The following is a 12545-nucleotide window of genomic DNA, read 5'->3' as shown; positions in this document are numbered from 1 at the left end:
CATAGAATACAAAATCTGTTTGAGTTGCCATTGGGTCGTGGTGGGCAGACCACTTTACCTAAAGATGCTGCAATTTTAGGCAAAAGTGAGGCCATACATTGGGGGAAATCAACAACTTCAAACTGGGCATCTGTGTCGGATTAAGGCCTGAAAGTCCCTTGTGGGAGACCATGGCAAGACATGCACCATTTGCTGCCCAAAAAAGAGAGGTGAATGTTCCAAAAGCATTTGTCTGTGGATCTCATCCACCATGATCACCTCAAAAAAGCCCCTGGCTGCATAGTGTACTTTACGAACAAAAGAGCCAGCCAATGTGCGTGTCAGCCAGTTGCCTATCTCGGCTGCTGGTGGCATCCGGCCTGGAAAGAATAATATGACTGCATTCTTGGCATATTGAAACTCCTTGTCTCTACACACCTCGGATACAACTCATACTCTGGCCACATTTCCTCCAGAAGCCAAACAACCTCTTCCCATTCCTCATCACTCACATATATTACTACAGTCCAGTATTCACTATGGACCATTGACAATAAAATTTCCACATTGAACCCTTAAAATGACAGACCACAGATCCCTAGCCTAAACTCCAGTGATATGATCATTTCCTACTTTTACTACAACAGTAGATAGCATTTATGGCCTGGACCCAATGGGATTAGAAAAGCATGGGTAGCTTATGGGTGGAGCTATATTCCATCAACAAGAGCATGGATCCTTGAACTGGGAACCAAGACAACCCCCACCAAAAAACTGACTAATAGTGGACTACACAACCTCAGAAAGAACCAAAGACTATACAGCTCAAGGCAAAACTCAGAAAGCATTCAGCTTCACGCTTCCAATCCACAACCCACAGCGAGACAATACAACAACTCGATTCTTGTTCCTTCAAAAGCAGCTACAACGATCATGCTTTGTTGCCAAGAGCTAGCCAAACACTATGGCTTGCTACAGCCATCATCCAAGGATCTCCCTTTATGCAGTAGACAGCCACCCAAATCAAGAAGCTCCCTCCAAAGCTACCGTCAACCTCTCCAGCAAGATCCCTGAGTTGCCATTATTCCGTCACATGATAATACCCAGCTCACACGGTTTCTTTTCTTCTCACAAAGCACCCGCATTGCCCATGATCCTCCAACCTCCTAGTAGAGACACCGCCCCCGTCCCAAATCCCCTCACTCCACGGTCGTCCTCTTGCTCACAAAGTCCTCCTGCTCATACATGACCTCCGCTATCCTCCCATGAACCTCTAGACCTGCATAGTCATCAAGCTCCTTCAATCCAAAAACCTCCCAGCCATGCAATGGACGTCCTTCCAACCGAAACACAGCTCGCCATAATTGGAGCTCTTCAACTATCGAGATCCCTACAGCTGTACCCATCACCTTCTACTATATGCAAAGATAGCTGCCGTTACGCAGCTCCTCTTCCATAAATCTTGGCGCACACACACTCGTTGCCAAGGTTCTCTTGCGTGGTAGCGTCGCCTCCAGAAACTCGTCACCCAAAACCTTCATGCGAATATCACTGTTGCAGCTACTCTCTTGCTCACAAAGCACACAGCTCCGTCCTAAAGCTCCCGACCAGAGCACAGCCCGTCCCTCAAGCAAGATCTCTCTCGCTCATCTCTCCTTCCCGTGATGATACTCAGCATCCTCCCCTCTCCTGCTCACGGAGCTCCTATCATCTGTGGTCCTCCGTCTCCCTCTCCGTCGATCCTTTTAGCAAGCCCCCCACACCCGCTTCCAGCCGTCACCTTCACGTAGCTCTAGCTCGCAGCCAGAAGCTCCTCTCCATCCTCACGTAGCCACAGTTGCATGCATGCTTTTCTTGCCTTTTTACCACTCCCAAGTTTCCCACAATACTTACACCAAGGCACTTAAAGCACATATTCCAACCTTAGGCTCACCTGCACATACACTTCCATCAAAGCCTTTAAAGCTGGATTACCACATATAACCACACATCCATGATGCCCACAAGGAGTACATGAGTGCTCCCATGACTTCACCACAATACGGAACTATGACACTATGAACACTTGGTAAAGGGCTACTATGACGGACATATGTCATCCACGATCAACACCGCCACTCTGGATACCATGATGTACTCGAAAGCTCCTTACACAAGATCTGATTGAACGCCAGCAAGCACACACACAAGTTGAACATCACACATGTACACATGTACAAGATGAGTTTTGGGTTTCCAAAAATCTTCACACATCGGCAAGATCCCTGGTGGTCAAATCGGGACTCTAAAGGGGAAGAAGAAGTGCAAAGCGGCAAACAAATTGAAGGAACAAGGCGCTTAACAACACCTTCTTCCATCCTGCAATTATGTCTTCCTAAAGAGCATCATCTATGGGGTTGGCCACTGCGTTAGCATCCGACTCGACACAGCAAACCAGTCGAGGTACTATGCTGTCCCTTATGCACAACCCCGGTTTCCTGCCAAGTCTAGCCTCTACATACACGGCACCTCTTGAATCTCTTTTTGCTCCGGTTATGCCCCAACCTTCTATGAGTGCTTCATCTCCTCCTTCCGTTGCATTATCCTTTCCACTATCCCTGTCCTTCCCTGCTCACCCATCATTCATGGCTTTCTCTCTCACCCTCTCTCAACTTCTCTCCCATTATCATTAACTCTCCCACCTTCTATGTTCTCACCCCCTATATTTGTGTCCATGGTGCCTTTAGCATCTGGTGGACCACACTCCTTTTCATCCCCTATGCTCTCCTAGTCTACATTGGCATCAATAATGGCTTCAGCACTCGCACCTTTCTACATTGGCATCAGTAATGCCTTCAGCACTCTCACCCTCTACTTTGGCAGTAGTAGTAGTACCTCTAGCACTAGCACCATCCATGTCGCCACGGTGGTCTTCATCAGGGCTCCTTGTCTCACCCATGCTCTCGCAACCATATGGCCTTGTGGCGTTGAGCTTTAAAACTGCTCAATGGGAAGGACCTTTGATGGGCTGTAACTACTTCAGGTCCCAGTTTGGGTAAAGGTGTTGCCTCAGCCATGGCAGTTCTGAGTTCCACGGAGAAAGGGAGACTTCTTGAACTACTGAACAAAGTCCACGTGAAAATCCACAAGTTCAAGGGCCATCTCCATGAAGATGATGAAGCTCATGTCCGAAAATCTCTCACAGCATGTAAGGCCAGAGAGGTAAAGAACAAGCATGCTTTTCTTCAAATCTTTCCTTCCTCTTTGAAGGATACAACGGAGGTGTGGTATAGTCAGTTCCTCCTGATCACTTCTAGCAGACTTGGACAGGTCAGAGAGAGGTAGGAATTTCTACGGACCGTCAAGTTCGAAAATTTCGAGCACATGGTTGTTCAACAGTTGTCCACAGACACTATGAAGCTAAGGGAGAGCATTTCTGAAACGTACTACATCACCCTTGTCCTCTTCTGTTCGTGGATCAGAAAGAACCCCAAAGGCAACCATCAAGGCCTATCACTAGCTCTAAAAGTGGCTCACCTTCATGCGACCAATCTATGCCTTCAAGGTATCAGGTAGTGGTTAAGAGTGTCACCAAAGATCTTCACACCTCAGTTTCCTTCTAGCAACTGTCCAAGCGGTGAGGTTTGCAATGGAGGTAACAACCCTAGGACAGATCGGGGACAAGGAGTTGCAAGCTGGACCTTCCACTCTCTCCCTAGGAAGCACACTTCACAAACATAAGGAAAGGCCATTGGGACATGGTACGGCACAAGACAAAGGGAAGTGGATGATGGAGGAACCATTACACGAGTCAGTGGTTGGACATTCACATTTACACCTTGAACCTTGAGTGAGCTTTGACCCTAGGACAGAAACTCGGAGCGTGAGGTCACAAAAGGCTACTGCCCATCCCTGCTCCTTGATTGACGATCTGATGGAATTCATACCCTGCATCAACTTTGTTTGTTGTCTCCACAGGTCAACGACCAGTCCATTGCATTCCTGAACCACATGCCAAGGGGTCGACAAAAGGGACCTGTCTAGGGCGGGCCCACACCAAAGACAGGACCGGTTCACAACGGACTGATACCAGACCACTGCTCAGCGTACGCTGCCCTCACGTGTGAACAAAGTCCTAGGCTCACTACGGATATTAATGGGGTGGAGCTGAAGGACGTCTTCTTGGATGGTGGTGTAGCCGTGAACATATGTCATGCCGAAAAGTAAGCTACAACAACTCGGTTTGAATTTGACAAGTGGCTACTATTTCCAAGTTCGCATTGCTGATCAACACAGTGTGAAGCCGCCCGATGGGAGCAGTCAAGGGTGTTAAATGAAGATTGGCGGTGTGACATTCCTGTCCAACTTTGTTGTCCTGGATATGACCAGCCATGAAGAAACATATCCTTTACTTCTTGGCAGGCCATGGTTGCGGTCAGCAAAGGCCATTCAAGATTGGTCAACTAATGAAGTCCGGTTGCCCTTAGGATCCACATCCTTGGAAATAGATATAGTTAACGGAAAGGCTCGGCACCGACCTATAGAACTAGCCAGGCATACATAGTTGGAGGACACCCAGCCTCAAAGGGAAGGGTCTGGTCTGCCCGCCCCCTCAAATATGACCGACTTGGCCCTACTGGCCTGTCAGTAGGCTGACCTGGCACGTGGCAGGTTGACCTGGTCAGGGCCCCTAAATGGCCCCACAACTGGCTGACCAGTCTGCAGACTGTCCAACTCTGTCCGGACCCATTCATACTCCTTTTGAGCCCTTTCTGCAGGGCCCTTCCTGCCAAGCTTGGCCCATATGCCGCCACGTGTGTTGGCCTTCTTCCTCTGCCCGCATGGCCTTCATGCTGCCCACCTCTGCAGCAGGCCTTCCAGCCTTTCCAATCTCCATTTGCTGCAGCCTTTTTCTCCTACATGGCAGCCTAGATGCAGCCCACGTGGCAGCTATTCTTGCGCTGTTTGCTGTCCATGTGTCGGTCACAATTCTGTCCACGTGACAGCCCTTGAGCTGGGCCAGATCCATCCAAATCTTCCCATGTGTCATGCATACCTCATTCCCACATGGTGTGCTCTCTTGCCCCCCAATCCTATCCAGGTTCCAAGTCCCTTTGCTCTGATCATTTGGGGTTTTGTTAGGAGGGCACCAACGTACCCTAATTCATGGAACTTTCATGGGCAACACCAGGAGGGTCAATACTTCCCAAACTTTCTCGACAGCACCTTCCACTCTGGTGGGCCACGGCCTTTATTCATTCCATGACACCCACATTGGGACAAAGGACAACCTTAATGCTAGCCATTTGCTGTATCCCAGCTAAGGTGAGTGCATTTGTGTGAGAGGCTTCCCCCAGGAGAGACTTCCCACAGGGCTCTTGTGTACCACCTTCCCTCCACCAGGATGCTTATACTGACTTGGAGATCAGCTTCATCAGACCCAATGCCAAATACAAAGTCCAGACTGACCTATGCCCTACCAAGGCGAAGATGCCAAATTTGGCTCCAAAAGTAACACCGAAAAATCAGAATCAAAAGATATTTTCAAGCCATCATGGAAAGCAGGAAATTTTTCTATTTGTGGTTTTGATGCGAGAGGAATGGTCTGATGGGCATAGAAATGTTTTCAAAATAAGAAAGACTAGCATAGTTAATCCCAGCATGACAGTAGAGCTATCAGATGATGATGAGAAAGAGGATACAAGAGGCTATCCGGCAAGCCCTGAAATTTAAACAACTATTCAATCTTAGTGGCACCTCTTTATGCATATGAAATCCTAGGGATGACAATACTTACCTTTCAGCCTACTATAATCGTACAATTGAACCGAGTGGGCCAAGCTTGTGGAGCACTGTGAGGATGTACCATTCTGCCCACCGGACAATGTTGAATGTAAACCTCCATGTGAAGGTCAGCAATTGCTTTGGGTGCACATGCTAGAACGGTTCCATATCCCAAGATAGTATGATGGGTGTGAAAATGAGTAGGGACTCAGGCTGAAAGGACAAGTAAATACTAAAGCTATTTTCATTTTGATATACAGTGGGAGCACCCATTTATCAATGTGAAGACCTTACAGAGAGGCTTGCACCCACAGAGACCATGGGCTGAGAGTTGAGATTGCTAATGGCAGCACAAAATTATTATTTATTTGCAAGGGATCTATTTGCCTTGGTATCTATGGACTTGAAGGTTGTGACTCACAATTTCACACAAAGGTGAGATAGAATGTTAGGTGAGTCACAGAGCATTGCAAGGCATGAAAGACCCTCTTATTGATATGCTAGCAAAGTAGCTGACTCACGTCTAGTCCTTTTGCATTCAAGTTGATAGGACCACAAATGGGAGCACCCCTCTAGTTGAGGATGTTGATATGCAGCATATCCTGCAGAGTATGCTGAACTTCTTTTGATGTGCTTCATCAAATGCTCCCCTAAGAAAGACATGGACCATGCCACTGTCTTGGAGCTGAGAAATAAGTCAATCAACAAGGCCCCCATACTGTCTTTTTAAGAGAAACAATGGAAACGCCATTGAAAGAATTGCTTTAATAATTTCGTGGACTTCACTCTTTGCTTCTCTAGTGACTATTAGTTATAAGGACGGATTGCTACTATCATATGTGCTTAGATTACTGTCTACAACACAAGTTTCCAATCCCCAAGGTTCATGACTTGGTTGATGAGCCTAAGAGAGGCCAACCAAGATAGACTAAACGTTTAATATCATCACCAGGTCAGAGTCAAAGAGGGCGATGAGCATTAGGCAGCCTTTCCCCCAAAAGGAGCTTGTATGAAATCAATGCGATGCCCTTACTATCTCAGTTTGTGATGGTTATTTTTTGTGACATTGATGATTGATGATATTGCACCTTACTATCTCAGTTTGTGATGGTTATTTTTTGTAACATTCTGGTTTAAAGCTACAGCAGACAGCAGAGCCTCACGTCAGGCAATGTCGCAACTTTTTAGGTTGCTTCAGCATTATGCTAAGGGCCAGCAAATGAGCTTGTATGGCAGAACATGTCAAGAATCTGGGGCACATTGTGGGCAGTGATGGCAGCGAAGTCAACCCTTAAGAAGTAAAATGTGAGTTAGAGCAGACATGAGTGCCTCACGTCAGGCAATGTTGCAACTTTCTGGTTTAGAGCTAGAGCAGGCAGGAGTGCCTCACATCAGGCAATGTTGCAACTTTTTGACATTGCTTCAGCATTATGCTAACAACCAGCAAATGAACTTGTATGGCAGAACATGTCAAGAATCTGGGGCACATTTGTGGGCAGTGATGGCAACAAATTCGACCCTTTAGAAGTCAAATGTGTTGGGAAATGGCCACAACCATGAAACAGCCCCAATTGAGAGTATGCTTCCTTCTACAACCATGAAACAGCCCCAGCTGAGAGTATGATTCCTTCTACAAGAGTTCATCAGACATTTGGCCAAGAGGGCGGCAATCCCAACTGATCTCTTGAAGAAAAATACCTTATGTGCACAAAAGAGGCACGGGCTACCTTTGAGAGACTAAAGAATGCCCCAGTGTTAGTTCACAGTTTTGAGAGCTGTCCTGAGACAGGAACGTAGAGTGGTGGCCTTTGATAGCAAGAAAATTTTATCAGCACCTTTTCCCTCTTTAGATGGAAGAGGCCACATACCATGACTATGAGTAGGGGACACTCATGGACTTCAAAAAATGGTATCACAAACCACTGATAAAGAGCCTGATAAAGAGGCCACATACCATGACTATGAGTAGGGGACACTCATGGACTTCAAAAAATGGTATCACAAACTACTGAGGTAATTTCACATAAGCCAAGAGATGGTTGTCGTTAGGACCATTGACATTGAATATAAAACAAAGGAAAATATAGCAGCAGACGCCTTGTCCAGACCATCGGCATGCAGGTTGTCTGGTGTATACACCATTTATCAGATTTGAGTGCATGGAATCCAGAAAAGCTGTAAGCAGACTGAAAGGGCAGCAACCATACTTCATACCGTATTTCTATTTTCTAGGGCAGCAAAGCATATTTAGGTGCCAATCTCCATGTGAGTCTGGCTTTTGTATGGAGAATGGCACTGGTGCCAATCTCCATGTGGGTTAGACTTTTCATATTTGCCAGGATCACCCTGAATGCAGGTTACAATTCATTTTTGTACAGATTGAACATTCCTATACTTTTATTTTTGAATCATACCGCACCTTATCCTATACTTTTTATTTAAGGAAGACGGTTGTATTTTCTAAAGCCTCAGTTGAAGTTGAAAGATACACAGAAGACAGCATCATCAGAGTGTTCTCACAAATTGAAAATTTGTGTTATGAAATACGCAGAATGTTGACGCAAAGAAGATGGCTAGCAGCAACTGGCTGTAAATATGGAGCATGCTGATGCATCGGCATTACCTTGTCAAAAATAGCCATGCTGACCATTGAGCGCACTCTCATGCTTATCCTCTGAGAAGACTTGAAAAGATTGTTTTGTGAAAGACTCTGGATTGTTGATGCAAAGGACATGGCTAGCACCAACAACATACCCCACCACCAGTGGAAGTGCTCTTCCCGATTTTCTCCAACCCTGACAAGTGCCTTCAAAACATAAACCTGCCAGAACAAAGGCACGTTGAACTTCATTAAAAAATGTACTCCCAGAGGAACCAAAGGTTAGATCAGAATAGGAGCTTTGAATTATATACACATCTGAAATGTTAGATCAGAATAGGAGCTTTGAATTATAAACACATTTGAAATGTCGAACCAAAACTCCAGCATTAAAGCAACATGTCTTGTACATGAAAAGGTCATTTTTAATTTAGACACTGTTACATCACGTTTTGGGCATCACACAAGTGCATCTTGGCATGCAGTCCAAAATTTATAAGCGGTCTGACAGTTGGCCAGCACATTGTTACTTAGACCGTGTTTACCGCGTCAAATTTGAGAAATGTTTTAGTTTTGCGGTCTCAGGGCGAGGCGATGGGCCGAAATTTGGCAGCTTTAGTAAGTACCTGCAAGAGGACTGCAGCTAGCCAAAGCGGCTTCCAAAGAGCCGCCATAAAATAAACCTTCCCCAAGCTTCGGAAAAGCAGTGCCCAGACGGAAACCTTCTTGTCGCCTGACATAGCTTTCTTCCATAGATGCTCGCAATGAAGAGTCCCGTCGTACGGATTTAGTTCGTACAGATCTTCTGCCTGCATTGAATAGACGCCAGATTAGCAACTTCGACGAAGGCGGCAACAATGCGCACTGTCGCACGTGGAAAAGACGAATTGCATTTGAGAAGGTGATTTTAACTCGAAAGGCTGTTTGCCGCTCCAAAAGAATTTTACGATTGCTCGGGATGGCACAACGTAACAATGTGATTTTTGACGTATGTCACAATGACTTGTTTTCCCAAATCTTCATTTTATTGATGAGCATTGACAAAACCTGCGGGAGTAAGCGATCTCTTCGGTTCGGTTTTCTCTGATGGAAAGAATGCTGGCGAGCTTGTGATCTCTCTCTCTCTCTGTCTCTCTCTCTCTCTCTCGTGTGAGTGATTGTGTGCGCGCTCGAGTGAGTGACAGTGTGAGCGCGCGCCGCGCACAGAGAAAGAGAGAAAGACCTGTAGAGCTTTGCGATTCCCGAGAGACATTAAAGGATTCATCCAGTGCCATGTTAGCAAGCTTGGAATGGAAGCACCCAGCTCTGGGCTAGGACCGCCTATTTTGGGCAGGAGCCTCTCCTCCTCTTCCACTCGCGCTTCCATCTCTTCCATTTGCAACATCTGCATGCAGCGCAATGCTAGAACGAGCTGTATAGTCCGCTGAAGGTTAAGTAAGTCGAGCGACGACTTCCGGAACTACAAAGAAAAAGTCATGCAGTGGACCGGAGAGGTAGCTAGGATGAGGCGGCAAAGCGAGAAGCTGATTCCAAGTGAACTTCCGGACAAAATTTCCCTCGATGACGAGACTGAGGCGGCTTCGCTGATTCTGATATTAAATTCACAATGTTGAAATTCAAGGTGGCGGATTCATTAGTCAAGCAGACGCTGAGCAGAAAGCAATGATTTTTCCTGATTGCGGGAAGACTGATCACCGCAATCAGGAAGACTCACCAGCTCCATGGCCGTGCAGTGTACTAGTGCGACGGATCGTGATAAAGGAAGAGATGAGGATTTTCTTCACAAGGATGAATTTCCTTGGTGGCGGAATAGACACTGCGGATGATTATGGAGCGACAGCTTGAGGCGATGACAAGAAGCATCAGGACGGATGCATCGATCTTCGATGCAAACGACCCGGGCAAACCAACAAAATACGCTGAGAGACCAACGTAATCGGTACAGGAGACTGAGAAACCAACATAATCGGTATAGGAAACTGAAGCGCCGGCCGACAGACAGCTCCAACAAATTCCAATCTTCTGATCTCCCGTCTTGTGGCTGCTGTGCTAGCTTTGTAGAACGTCGGCAATTCCGAGCAACACGAGGCGACGCCTGCTGGATCTCAGCTGGTGATTTAATCGGTCGGCTCTGAAAGCGATAACAATAAAAAACTTCCAAACAATTTCATGTCCATAGTTCTTGTGCTCACAACTCTGCTTCCATTTCAAGACGAGGTTGAATCTCAGCTGGTATTTTCTTTGCTCATCGACTGTGAAAGGCAGAGAAGCTGCTGTGAGCTTAATTAACAGTGAAACTGGCCAGGGAGCTGCTGAAGGCAGTTGAAGAGGATGAATGAAACCAACTTAATTTCCTGGCCAGCTGCTTAAGGCAGTTCAAGAGGATGAATGAAACCAACTTAATTATCGGTACAGGAGACTACATAATCGGTACAGGAGATTGAAGCACCGGCCAACAGAAAACTCCAACAAATTCCCATGGCAGCTTCTGATCTCTCGTCTTGTGGCTGCTGTGCTAGCTTTGTGCATTCCAAGCAAGACGAGGTTGAATCTCAGCTGGTAAATTTCGGTTGATCGTGGACTGTTGAAAGCAATGACAACAAGCTGAACCTTCAAAACAGTTCATGACATAGTTCTTGTGCTTACAATTCTCCGTGCATGTCAACAGGCTGAATGTTTTCGTTGATCATCGACTGTGAAAGCGTCCGGTGTCTCAGCTGATTGTTTTCTTCGACGATCAACTGTGAAAGTAGCGTCCGGGTCGGGCAGAGAAGCTGCTGCGGCCACCATGAGCACAAACGATGTGTTAAGAAGCGAAACTGGCCTGGGAGGAGCTGCTAGATGAGCAATCTGAGACGACGCAGAGGCGGAAGAGGGTGAATGGAGGAATGTTACTGCAGGAAGAAAGGAATGCAAGGATTGGAAAGTTGAAATTGTTGATGGAGCAGGTGCGGAAAGGATTGGAAAGATGAAATTGTTGATGGAGAAGGTGCTGGAAGGGAGGGAAGATATTGAGACTGAGGAAGAAGATGAAGGTGGTGTAAGAAATTAGCGAAGAAGATGAAGATGGTGTTCTTGTAAAATGAGAGTGAGAAGAAGAAGAAGAAGAAGATGATGATGATGATGATGATGATGATGATGATGATGATGATTATGGTGTTCTTTACGAAAGTGAAGCTTTTTAAAAGCACCTCTTTGAAGAAGATGAGAACTCACACAAGAGCTTATGCTTGTGCTTTTGAGTCACCACATAGTGCTCCACAAAGTCACATCGCTTGGGTAGTTTGTATCCTCGTCCTTGCCGCATTTACCGGCACATGCTCAGCTAGTGTTCTGTGACTCGGTTGAGGGTAGCATCTCATTGGTTGGTTGTCGCATCCTTGCTCACCCCCCCCCCCCCCCCCTTCCCTCCCTGTGCAGTCCGATTGCAAGGGTCAAGCAAGGTTTGGCCTTCCGTCTACCACCCCAACTGGAAGCTGCCTCAAGGCCTTGAAAAAGGTCTCGTGTGAGGGTGAGAGAGAAAAAGTTGTAACTGCAAGTGGAGTGGAATTGCAACAAGATGATGAGAGTGGTGACATCACTTTGTAACTCCAATTGTAAAAAGATCTCAATGCCAAAAAAAACGAAAAAACAAGGAGCACACAGACAACCGCGAGTCCTCCGCCCCCCCCCCCCCTTCTCAATTTCAATCATGGGCCTTTTATGAGCCTCCAGGTCCCATGGGAGGTGTCAGAAGGGTTGATTTTGCCTTGTTACATTATGGCACATCAACTTTCCTCTCTCAAAAACAACCTTGGAGATATTTATTGGCATCAACAGTAACCTGTAGGCTTGTGTTTTGCTCGCAGTGACGTGCAGTGCTTCGGATGGTATGGAGATGCAAAAATCTGACAATCAACATTAAATGTTGGTCGACCGTAGACCTTGATGATAAGAAGAGGACATGAGGGTTCAAAATATTGTGTGCTTTGAATGGGAGCTCTTTCAAAGTGAGAAGAGTTGGAAAGGGACTTGGGGACTAGCTCACCCTCAAATGGCTACTTGGAGTGAGAAGAGATAGACAAGGTCACCCTCAAATTGTGACTTGCAGCATTTGAGGGGGACTTAAGGACCTACATCCTTTCCCTCACATGGTCCAAAGCTCACAAAGCAAGCTACCCAAGCAAAACTGGAGAGTTATATGGAATCTATGTACCCTATGGTA

General features: G+C 46.4%; 1 protein-coding gene across 3 annotated transcripts in view; it reads right to left on the bottom strand.

Moving 5' to 3' along the window:
- LOC147883261 (uncharacterized) overlaps positions 1 to 10032 on the bottom strand; it is a 98411-nt gene extending 88379 nt beyond the window's left edge. For 2 of the 3 annotated variants that reach the window (XM_087400023.1, XM_087400024.1), the window contains exons 1-3: positions 9564 to 10032; positions 8968 to 9150; positions 8366 to 8563 (exon numbers count right to left, since the gene is read on the bottom strand). In XM_087400023.1, coding sequence (XP_087256149.1) covers positions 8366 to 8563; positions 8968 to 9150; positions 9564 to 9731 — 549 coding nt within the window. In that variant the 5' untranslated portion in view covers positions 9732 to 10032. Of the gene's footprint in view, positions 1 to 1759; positions 1834 to 8365; positions 8564 to 8967; positions 9151 to 9563 lie in introns of those variants that run through there. The other variant, XM_087400026.1, reaches the window with a different exon arrangement.
- Between the last annotated feature and the right edge of the window lie 2513 nt (positions 10033 to 12545).

This window comes from Dipteris shenzhenensis, chromosome 28 (assembly GCF_047967505.1).
Source record: "Dipteris shenzhenensis isolate YYH24624 ecotype China chromosome 28, Dip_SZ_1.0, whole genome shotgun sequence".
NCBI lineage: Eukaryota > Viridiplantae > Streptophyta > Polypodiopsida > Gleicheniales > Dipteridaceae > Dipteris > Dipteris shenzhenensis.
This window is presented reverse-complemented; position numbering and strand designations above follow the sequence as displayed.